Source organism: Oncorhynchus tshawytscha, linkage group LG16 (assembly GCF_018296145.1).
Source record: "Oncorhynchus tshawytscha isolate Ot180627B linkage group LG16, Otsh_v2.0, whole genome shotgun sequence".
Taxonomy (NCBI): Eukaryota; Metazoa; Chordata; class Actinopteri; order Salmoniformes; family Salmonidae; genus Oncorhynchus; species Oncorhynchus tshawytscha.
This window is the reverse complement of record NC_056444.1, coordinates 9,696,276-9,708,512: the sequence shown is the minus strand read 5'-3', so window position 1 is coordinate 9,708,512 and position 12,237 is coordinate 9,696,276. Positions and strand designations below refer to the sequence as shown.

The window sequence follows — 12,237 nt, the reverse complement described above, 5'->3', positions numbered from 1 at the left end:
TGCAGTTCGGGACCGGCCTTGATATCCCCATTTTGCTGCGGGCCAAATCTGAATGAATCATATATATCTATGTTTGGTTCAGATTTTGTCCTGTCTGGACAAACATAGACATATATAAATAACTTGTTTTTACATTTCATTCAGAACCAACAATGAGCCTGATTTCAACACCCGGAAAATTAATATTTTCAACGTCTGTAAAATACGTATTTTCAACTTTCATTTAGAACCGAAAATGTACCTGATATCAAAGTACAGAAAATACGTTTTTTTTAACGTCTTTTCAACTTCATTTTGCTTACTGGGACTATTCTAGTTTTGCAGGGAGAGGCATTTTTTGGTTTCACCCTATGGTAGCAGAATAGCAGGGACCGGCTCTGACCCAAGTGCAGCCATCAAAAGCGTGTACCAACGGTATGATCCTAAATGACTTGTTCGAATATAGCAGGGGACGCACTTAAAGCAGGAATGGGTAATTACGCACTTAAAGCAGGAATGGGTAATTACACGACCTAATGATCACTTTATGATATCTTCAAGTGGTTCAGACCTCCTACTGTACGTTTTTGGATGGACAATTGCAGGGACCTGTGTTCGAGTCCTGGTCAGGCTACTCCCCTGAATTCGCTACACTGGTGTGAGAAGTAGGACGGCACAGTGTGCCCAAGGGTAGAGGCACGATGGGAATATCTACAATATGCTCTCCATGCAAATGACAAAATAATCTGGACAGTCCATTTATAATACAGCGCATAATGCGAGCTCTTTCAACCTTGAGAATAATCTGTGATGGATGGCCCCACCATGCGGCAGATGACTCAATTTGCAGTGAAAACTGGGGACATCCCCTCAACGACTACACCCGATTTCTCACGAGTCTGGAGATCGCTTCTACCAATGCAGACCTCTTTGTCCCAGATACAGAAATGATCGGTTCGCCTCGTTCAGCCAGCCAGCCAGCAGTTATGTGACCCGTCCCCTTTAAGATGATGTCAGAAATAATAATTTAATATTGAATTTCTTTGTTTCATGTCGGCGGACATATACTTCGGTCGAGCAACAATGTTAGAAATCAGGGACGGTAGAAGTCGAGCATCAACCTGTCTGCCAATACAGCAAAACGGATTGCTTCCTAAACTAGGTTTCAGTGGGTGTCAATGTTGAAGCCCTGCGTTATCATCTCTGGCAGGACTTTAGTTTCCAGTGCTTCATATAACACCACCCCGGGACAGAAGCCTATATATCACAGGATGGAATAATAGCCCAAGCCGACAGAGAGAAGACGCATAGGAAGAGTTGAGATAATGCGGTGAAATTTCAACTCAATTCGGAACTGTTCCCTTTATCCCCTTCAGTGTTTTGGATTTACCAAAACGGTCGTTCGGAAGTGACAATGGGCAATCGTTAACCCAGTGGATTTATTATAATATCCGACGACTATAATAATACTGGAAAGGGGTACGTCATTCATTTTGCTGCAACTGTCCCCATGCCACACAGCCTGTGACAATATTGTATATTTACAAAATAATGTGTTTTGCTGTCTGCCCCGGGCAGATGCGTGCGTGCGTTTGTTTCAGTGACGGATTATGTCACCACCATGCCAGTTTTATTCATGTTACAATGTTACACAATAATGTTAGGAATGTTTATTTTCTGGTGCTTTGTGTTGCTCAAAACCTCTTACAATATGCGTTGGCTCTTTTCCTTCGATGCAGTACTTTCCCCTGTTTGAAAAACCTATTATGTAACTTCATTCCTTTAGCAGTAGCCTAGTTCATGGCCTTGCCAGTATAATGGACCATGCCCTTATGGCTGATAGTATAGACGTGTCCAAAAACCTTCCATGGTCTTGGGCTATAAAATATAACTGTACAACGTATTTCTTACACGTGTTATAGTCATGCTACAGATAAAAACGTTTTCTCTTTTTTTACCCAGTAATGGAATGGGTATTTCCACCAATCGAATATTTGGCTAAACATTATGTCATGCGGTTGGCATTGCTCCCTCTACGCTCTTTTATGGGATTGATTGGAGATATCATTTGCCAGACTTTGTGATTAATTAAGTATGCAGGTGAAAGTTGTAAAACTGACTGTTCAAGTCTGTAGATAAATAAGAAAGCAGATCCATTCACAGAGCTATTTATTCTTATTCTGCAGGTGAACTGTATACTGTAGCTAATAATATATTTTGGAGAAAGTAGTAATGGTGAATCCAAGCTTGTCAATATTTGTGTATGTTTTCCCACCACAGATATTCCCCATATTTCCCAGTCCATCTAAGAAGTGACCACAGCCTCTCTGGTCCTCAGTCATGACATCACCTGAGTCCCCCCTCCCCTCCCCTTCCCCCTGTCCACCTCCCCCTTCCTCCCTCCCCTCCTCTCCCACTCCCTCATCTCCCACTCCCTCCTCCTCCCTCCCACATCCCCCCTCCCTGCCTCCCACAGGGGAGGTGATGGTCCTGGCCCTGGGGAGGAAGAAGCAGAGGATGCTCATCGGTCTCTCCATCCTGCCCAATCTCTTCCTGGCCTTCCTTCTCTCCTCGGACGCCCTGCTTACCCTCACCTCACCCCACCACTGTCGCCTCCCGGGACCCTTGCCTGCCGCCCAGATCCTTAACGCGTCCCTGCCCTGGGAGAAGGGGGACAGAGTGGGGGACAGCGGGGGGCTGTCTCAGTGCAAGCAGTATATCAACGGTAGCCAGTCCGGGGTGGAAAACTGTGAAGCTGGCTGGGACTACAATGTCACAGAAGGATTGAGGATTAACATTGTTACTGAGGTACCTCAAGGAACTTTGCCGGCTTCATTGTTTTCTTGATTAGTTTGTAATTCCCGGTCTCAGAATCCAAGTGGCTCCTAGGGGAGCAGGGAATGATTGTTTAACAATGATACAATGCATTCTTCAGTGAAGTTCTGATACCCTTACATGCACTGTAACAGAAAACTGTAATTTATACAGTAATTTTTGGTATTAGCATTAGTATAATACTTTGAAATATTTAACTGCAGCGTACTGTAAATTGTATGTGCAAAGTTTGACTGATCCAATGAACCATTGCATTTCAGTTCAACATTTTGTATCAAGACTACCCAAATGTGCCTAATTTGTTTATTAATAACTTATCAAGTTCAAAACTGTGCATTCTCAAAAAATAGCATGGTATTCTTTCACTGTAATAACTACTGTAAATTATACAGTGCAGTCAGATTAACAAGAATTTAAGCTTTCTGCCAATATTAGATATGTCTATGTCCTGGAAAATATTCTTGTTACTAACAACCTCATGCTAATCGCATTAGCCTACATTATCTCAACCGTCCCGTGGATGAGACACCGATCCCGAATAAGTTAAGGCCTCTAGAAGTGCAAGTGATATAATACCCCACATATTTATAGATATGCTGTAATGTGTATCCCTTGTAATTACATTAAAATACTGTGAAATACAAACCCCCTCCCCTCAATGAATTTCATCCATTGATCCATTCATTCCGATTACAGTTGTATTTACTTTTTCTTTACGATATAATATAATACATTTTACAGTAGTGTACTGTATGTCATTACACGGTACTTGCTTTGATACCGTAATTAGATTACAGTAGGTGTACTGTAATATGAAGGGGAAAAAACGAACTTACTTGCCAATGAGCTGCCTGTAAGTAACTGTCAAAATCACGTCAACAGTAAAAACCGCTTTCACCATTAACACAGCTTTGATGAAGTAGGCCTATGTTATAAATAGTCACGTAGAGGGAAGTAAATGGGAAATGTACAACCAAACTCATCCTGCCTTTCTTCATTTACTGTTGTGTGTACTTGTTCTACAATGCCTTATGACGCACCAGGCCTAATGTCTTTGGCAGAACTCTTGACAAATGTCCACCACACCCAATTTTTCCATGGATGTCTTAAGCTCTCAATTGGCTCGCTGTGGACCGACTCTCTATTTGTTTTGAATTCCAATGCGTGGTGGCGCGGGTGGCATACCCAATGCTTCTTCTGTAAGCTGTTCTGTGGGCCTGTTGCCCTCTGTGGTTAACTGAACATACACTGGTCTCAAGGAGTCACTCTAACTGAAGAGACAGACTACTGCAGCGGTGTTTCCATGCGCCTATAGATGGCAGGAATATCATTCAGTTAGTCTTTTCATAGACACAAGGCCTGATTTAGTGGTTGGTTTCAGAGTGTATTTTACCTTTTACCACCACGATGCTTCTTCAGTAACTTCTCACGGAGAACAGAAAAGCTCTGATCAGTACACGCCTTTATTCAATAAGGTTTCAGTAGAATACTGAACGAAGCACCTTTAAAGCAGCTGCCTCGTAACACCATGGCAGCCTATATGATCCTTTGACATGAGGACGTTTACTATAAGAGGGGAAAAATGCAAGGCAAAGGTTTTGGCCAAGGGCATTATAATGCTTTCGAGTCAAGTTTATAACCGGTTTGGGCAGTTTGTGAACTTCCTTGTGTGCAGGTTTTGCATTTTTTCTTTTCTCCCACACCAAGCACCTCATCCGCTATGCTTTCATGTGTGAGGTTACTATACAGTGCATCTATGCCGACCAGTGAGGATGAGTGATAGTATTTGACAGGCTTTTATGCGTCCCTGCATAGGTTCCAATAACATAAGGTATTGTTAGCAGCAGCTTCCCTGACTGTGCCCAAAAACGATGCTATCTCTGTAGATAATTATAATCACTTAGCTTTCAACAGTAGAAAATGCAGAGCTCTTGAGATGTAATAACAAAGTCACACTCAAGTCATTTCAAACACTGAAAGGAAATGATTGAAATCACATTTAAATATACTGTAGTTTGGTTGAAATTTAAAAACAATATGGTATGATCTGGAAAAATGACCTATTGATGGAGTGATTGTGCATAACAAAATGTTTAACTGTTTCTTCCCTTTCTGTATCCTTCTGTTGGTTTCCCACCTCGTTGTTTTCCTTTCCTCTCCCAGTGGGATTTGGTGTGTGGTCAGTACTGGCTGGTCCCAGTCGAAGAGGTGTCCTTCATCCTGGGCGTTCTGACAGGATGCCTGGGAATGGGCTTTGCAGCTGACAGGTGAGACGAGCTGATAAATACAAAGGGTCAGACCGGGGAGGATCTTGTGGATTTAAAGTGAGATGAAGCAAATGTAATTAGCCAACCAGATTCAGTTCATTAAGATCATCAAATTACGCTTTCAACGACAGTTTCAGACAGTTCTGGGCTGCACTTGAATCCAGACTCAGGCCTGGACTGCACTTGAATTCTGACTCAGGCCTGGGCTGCACTTGAATCCAGACTCAGGCCTGGGCTGCACTTGAATCCAGACTCAGGCCTGGGCTGCACTTGAATCCAGACTCAGGCCTGGGCTGCACTTGAATCCAGACTCAGGCCTGGGCTGCACTTGAATCCAGACTCAGTTCTGGGCTGCACTTGAATCCAGACTCAGTTCTGGGCTGCACTTGAAATCCAGACTCAGGCCTGGGCTGCACTTAAATCAGACTCAGGCCTGGGCTGCACTTGAATCCAGACTCAGGCCTGGGCTGCACTTGAATCCAGACTCAGGCCTGGGCTGCACTTGAATCCAGACTCAGGCCTGGGCTGCACTTGAATCAGACTCAGGCCTGGGCTGCACTTGAATCAGACTCAGGCCTGGGCTGCACTTGAATCAGACTCAGGTCTGGGCTGCACTTGAATCCAGACTCAGGCCTGGGCTGCACTTGAATCCAGACTCAGGCCTGGGCTGCACTTGAATCCAGACTCAGGTCTGGGCTGCACTTGAATTCAGACTCAGGCCTGGGCTGCACTTGAATTCAGACTCAGGCCTGGGCTGCACTTGAATTCAGACTCAGGTCTGGGCTGCACTTGAATCCAGACTCAGGCCTGGGCTGCACTTGAATCCAGACTCAGGTCTGGACTGCACTTGAATCCAGACTCAGGTCTGGGCTGCACTTGAATCCAGAAATGTGGTTGAATGAACATTGTGTACATATATTTCTAGACTAAATGTCCCTAAATAACTATGTATTTACATGGAAATGACCCTGGTTATTTACTTTTTTTTATTCTTGGACTCAATAAACCAGGACTGTTAACTTGGTTTTTAAACCTGTTTTTAAGAGGCCTATATATGGATTTACTTTCCATGAAACCGGACAGTGTTTAAGAACTACTAAAACAGAGCTTTGTATCTTCTCTATGTTTTCCTCAGACTGGGCAGGTTGAAGACACTACTCACCTCTCTGACCCTCTCAGTGGTATTTGGCGTGCTTGTGTGCGTCTCTACCGCTCCCCCATTCTTTATTGCCATGCGTTTTTGCCTGGCTGCTGCTAGCGCCGGTGTCTACCTCACGCTTTACATCACACGTGAGTCGTCTCAGATACTGGTGTCATAGTTAGGGCCTTTACATCACACGTGAGTGGTCTCAGATACTGGTGTCATAGTTAGGGCCTTTACATCACACGTGAGTGGTCTCAGATACTGGTGTCATAGTTAGGGCCTTTACATCACACGTGAGTAGTCTCACATACTGGTGTCATAGTTAGGGCCTTTACATCACACGTGAGTAGTCTCAGATACTGGTGTCATAGTTAGGGCCTTTACATCACACGTGAGTAGTCTCAGATACTGGTGTCATAGTTAGGGCCTTTACATCACACGTGAGTAGTCTCACATACTGGTGTCATAGTTAGGGCCATGTGTATTGCGCAGTCATGTGACATATCATAATTTTATTCTGTATTTCAAGCCTTATCCAGAAATGAGAATAACTCCAAAAATGAAAACAATTTCCTGAGAATGATGCTGAACCATCTGACATATGGAGAAAAAAGGGAGTTTGATAAAAAAAAGTTAAAATCCAGGCACGTCACATGATTGGTCAAAACACAGAGCCATAGTACAAAAGGCTCTAAACAAAAGCATCAAAAGTCTACTGCCATGATGACCACTGCTGATCTTTTGTTATCATTCATTGTTTTGTCTTGTGTGTTTGATTGACAGGTCTTGAACTCTGTGACCCCTCACTACGTCTGTTAGTCACCATGGTGGCAGGACTAACTACAGTTGCTGGGGAGCTGCTGTTGCTGGGTTTTGCTCTGGGTTACCAGTCCTGGAGAGGCTTACTTGGAACTGGGGCTGCACCACTCTCTCTGTTCCTCACCTATGGGTGAGTGTGTGTGTGTGTTGTGGGATAGTAACTTATGGACAAGGGGGAAGGGGAATATGGTAGTCATTTCATTAAAGAAGTAAATGCAAACTGACTTGCTGAGAGCATCCCGGCATTGTATTGATTTCAGCCATTAACTCAAGTCAGAATACATTAGCATTTGGCTTCAAGGTGCAGTGTCCCTCCCACACTCCTCATGACCTTTTATTGCAAATAGTAAATTGAACACAAAGCAAATGAAATATGAACTTTGCTGTTCCAGGGGAGAGAATAGCTTGGGATGGATCCTAGGTTGAAGAACCTAATAATTCCATGTGGAAGCTAAATAGCATCGCTGGTCCCATTATTTAAAATTCTTCTTAAGAACAGCCCTTTATCAGGAGTTATCACACTGTAATCCCTGGATTGTCATGCCTTATGACTTAATTACAACCCTCTTGTCTTAACCGTTGTTATCTTCAACCTAGAAGGAAGCTAGGAGAAAATGACATGAATATGTTTTTGTTTCAGTATTCCAGGAGTATTTCCTGAGTCTCCTCGCTGGCTCCTCCTCTCCGAGAGATCTGCTGATCTGAATTCCTTCAGTGAAAGAAGAGATAGAGGGAGGGATGACGAGAGCTTCACAGGTGTGTGGGAACCATTTTGTATTTTTTTGTGTGGGTCTTTTCATGAGATTTATGACTTTTATTAGAAAAACAATTCTCTGCTGATGCCTCCAGTGTGACTTGTGGTGTTGTCATTATTTCAGAGCTGGACTCCGAGCTATCTCCCTCTACTCGCCCACATCTGTCCTTCCCAGAGCTCGTACACAGCAGGAACATCTGGAAAAACATATGTGTGCTCGGCTTCACCTCGTAAGTCACCTAACTGTGTTGTTTGAAGTTTGCCCTCACATGTCAGACTTTAATTAGCTGCACACATAGTAATAGTAGTAGGTCTACCAGTAGTAGATATGTAGTGGTGTAATAATGTTACATGATGTACTGTTTTATCTTTAGTTTTTATATGTAATGTAAGTGTCTTAATGTGTTTGGACCCCAGGAAGTGTAGCTGCTGCCTTGGCAGGAACTAATGGGGATCCCTAATAAATACAAATACAGTACATGAAAGTTTAACTTCTTTGTGTAACTACATAATAACTACACCGTTTACTAATAAGATATAACGACATTTTGGTAATCAATCATAGTAGTATGTATGCTACATATAGTGTAATGTAAAGGTTTGGCCTTGCTTCTATCAACATTTTACAGGTTGGCACCCATAGGATTCATACAGTAGTTGCCAATCAGACCATGATTCTCCCTCTCCATCTTCTCCTGTTGTCTGTCAGGTTCATTTCCCATGGCATTAGTCACTGTTACAGCTCGTTCCGCGGTGATGTCAGAGGCACTGCCCCCAGCTTCTATTGGACCTATCTACTCTCTGTCTGTGCGGGAGGAGGGGCCTGGCTGTTGTTATGGGCAACCGTGAACAGGTGTGGTCGACGTGGTATCCTGCTCCTCGCCATGACGATGACAGGGCTGGCATCTCTGATTCTCCTCGGACTGATGGAGTGTAAGTTGGCGTTCAAGGTAGAATCTTTAGTTACTACACCCATTTTTGGACTTGTAAATTAATGATTTATACCCATTGAATCTTGAAGAATATAACTAAAATGCCTCATGAGTTTAGTTCAACTGTTATACCCCATCAGAAGCCAAAATATAAACTTGTTTTACTCCAATGTTTGTAAACAATCGCTGTATAACCTTAAAACATGGTTAAAACTATAATGTTGATGTCATTGATGGTCAGTCCTTGCATTCATAGCTCTGTCTATGCATTTGAGTGTTTCCATTTATCCAGGCTCATCCCTCAGCTTTTTACCAAAACAGAGACGGGGTGGCCGTTTTGTTATGGTTTCAAATACGGATTGGCATAATGCTTTGTAGAAATAGTCCCTTAACCACTGATATAGGATCAGATATGTTTTCATCCACTAAAACATATAATCCTGTGTCAGTGCTTATTAAGGGCCAAATTCTACCTACCTCTCACCTGGGATACAAAAATTTAGGGGCCAAATTCTACCTACTCCTCACCTGGAATACACATAGTTAGGGGCCAAATTCAACCTACTCACCTTGAACACACATAGTTAGGGGCCAAATTCAACCTACTCACCTTGAACACACATAGTTAGGTGCCAAATTCTACCTACTCCTGACCTGGAATACACATAGTTAGGGGCCAAATTCAACCTACTCACCTTGAACACACATAGTTAGGTGCCAAATTCTACCTACTCCTGACCTGGAATACACATAGTTAGGGGCCAAATTCAACCTACTCACCTTGAATACACGTAGTTAGGTACACATAAATAGTCCTCACCTGGAATACATAGAGGGTAAATGTAATTCAGTTCATAGGAGACCACATGTCATGAAGTAGTTACGACTCCATCATTTTCTCAATTGACATTGAATACAGGAAGCACAGTTTATTTTTGCATGGCACCACCTTGTGGCTGAATGGTGGTATACCAGTTCATGAAGGACACTGCCGTGGCAGTAATGTCAAAGTCGTGTCTCAGTTTCAGATGTAATCGCCAGCCAGTCAGTCTGTGGAGTTCAGTCCTAAGTTAACTCTCCCTCCTATCCTTCTCTCAGATCTAAGTGAGGCGGCCATCACTGTGTTTTCAGTGATGGGTCTCTTCTCCTCCCAGGCGGCTGCCTCTCTCTGTGTCCTCTTCACAGCAGAGATCATGCCCACCATCATCAGGTAAGGACCAGCAACTCATAGACTGTCACACGAGTCTTCCTCATCTAGGCTTGTTCCGTGTATTAGATGTATTATTTAGGCCTAATATTCATATTAATGGGTGTCATTTTTGGCTTGGAGATCACTAACCTTTGAACTTTACCCTCTGGTCCAGGGGCATTGGCGTGGGCACGGTGTTGGCCCTGGGCTGTGTGGGTCGGCTCACCTCGCCGCTCATGGACCTGCGCAACCACTACGGCTACTTCCTTCACCACGTGGTGTACTCCTCCCTGGCCCTGCTGGCCGTGCTCTCCATCCTGCTGCTGCCCGAGAGCAAGAGGAAACCACTGCCCCAGACGCTGGCCGACGGGGAGCAGTACCGACGCCCCCCGCTGGGCCGGAGGAGGAGGGACAACGTGCCCCTGCTGGCCACCCCCAACCCAGAGACCTAGCATGTCATAACACCAGCCCAGAGTGTCAGCAGGTCGCGGAGAGGAAGATGGCAAGGGAGAAGAGGGTCAGCTGTCTGCTGAAGAAGTTGTGCTGAGCCAATGAAGGAGGGTGGTTGAAGGGACCCACACCTCCCCTCACCTTTCCCATAAGGCCTGTGTGTCAGGAAAGGGAGCAGATGCGTTCTGCCCATGCTCCCGTCTGCCACCATCAGAGAGGCCCGTTTGATAGGTGTATTATCTGGCAGAGTATGGCATCACACACAGCTCACGGAGGTAGAGGCAGGTATGTTATGGAAACGGTCCTGTAAATACCTACAACGTAGTTTCTTTAACTTTATGAATGCTAGGTTATCTATTTATAAAAAAAAGTTTTGTTTCTGGAAGTTTTTGGAAGGGTACTTTGTATTATCGAAAAGCATCGTACTAAGACAAGATGAGGGCAATTTTGTCTACTGCTCTTAAAGACATTGGGGGAAATTATATTGATTGAAGATTCATTATGAGTAACGTTATACTTGAGGGTAGTTTGGTGAAACTTTGAACTTGCATTAAATAAATACTAATAGGCTCCTTCCTTAAACCCAAGAGTCCTTACAATCCGTTGAATAACAAAAGATGGAGAAAGTGACATTTAAATGTACTGTAGTTCCTCAGACTTGGTTGGATGTGATAAAACGATATGAATTCAATTTCCAGATGTGACTTGGAGCCAGTACTGTTTATGGGTCATTGATCTTGATCGTCTAGGCTGTCAAACCTGTCTTACTCGGCTTCCCTGAAGACATAGGGAGCGTGCCTGTGCATTCAGAGCTGAAAACCTTTTGATAGATAGAAATGTATGGTAGAAAATGGACACACATTTCTATATTGTATCAGTTCTACGCTAAATATTATTGTGGGGAAATGCCGCAAACAGTTTGCAGCATTGAATTATAGCCGCGTCCAGAAACCAGGCCAAGCCCCCACCCCTTAGGCCCTGATCTGAAAGGATAGGCTAGGTACAACAACCCATCCAGCTTATCATGCGGCATGGTGAAGCTATTAGGATATTGCTTATACCTTTCTGATCCTTTCAGATCTCCACAAGCATCTTGGCCCTAGGCTAGGGGGTAAGGTCTAAGGGCTGTTTCCAGACCTGGGCTATGTATTTCTCCGTTTAGAATACAGGAACTCACTATAATAGAGTGATGGTGATGTGCATAACAGGCACCTTGTTGCAAGGATTTGGTCCTGTATGTCTTATTTGAAACATTCAGGACCTAGCTGTTTGATGTTTTCTTTGACTGGATCTACTCCAGAACCTTCTCTGGGCAGAGGTGTGTGTGTGGGGGGGGACACCTCCCACTGCAGGTCTTTGGTAGTTTCTTTAAAATGCACTAAACAAATCTGATAATAATATGGATATTATTGATGATGATAATAACTATGAGTAACTTGACGACAGTAATATGTTGTTAGACATTGCTGGCTCCTTAAGATGATCTATTAAGCAATAACAGCAATGTAATTATGTTAATAACTTTAATAACCTGATTGAATCAAAAAATAAAATGTTAAGTAAACAATGGGTTGTTGTCTGTCTTGTCTGTGTTGATGGATGTCTTGTCTGTGTTGATGGATGTCGTGTCTGTGTTGATGGATGTCGTTGTCTGTGTTGATGGATGTCTTGTCTGTGTTGATGGATGTCTTGTCGTCAGGAAGCTAACAGATCATCCTATTGATCTTGGATATTGGTTTTAAGATTGTATCATTTACTTTTTGTTCCGCATACCTTTCCCCCCAGAAAACAACGTAGAGATGTTTCAAAGTGTTTCTGATAACGATTGGTACGAGGGCCGCAAATCCATTAGGGATGCAAAAAAATTA

The 12,237-nt window shown here is 43.5% G+C and overlaps 1 protein-coding gene across 1 annotated transcript; it reads left to right on the top strand.

Moving 5' to 3' along the window:
• Nucleotides 1-902: 902 nt before the first annotated feature.
• Nucleotides 903-11,938, top strand: LOC112215299 (solute carrier family 22 member 17). The gene is made up of 10 exons (XM_024374221.2): nucleotides 903-1,458; nucleotides 2,260-2,787; nucleotides 4,978-5,081; nucleotides 6,217-6,371; nucleotides 7,009-7,174; nucleotides 7,685-7,800; nucleotides 7,923-8,028; nucleotides 8,508-8,731; nucleotides 9,829-9,940; nucleotides 10,095-11,938. Exons 2-10 carry the CDS (start codon nucleotides 2,320-2,322, stop codon nucleotides 10,369-10,371), a joined length of 1,728 nt encoding a protein of 575 aa, XP_024229989.1. The 5' UTR covers nucleotides 903-1,458; nucleotides 2,260-2,319; the 3' UTR covers nucleotides 10,372-11,938.
• The last annotated feature ends 299 nt before the right edge of the window (nucleotides 11,939-12,237 follow it).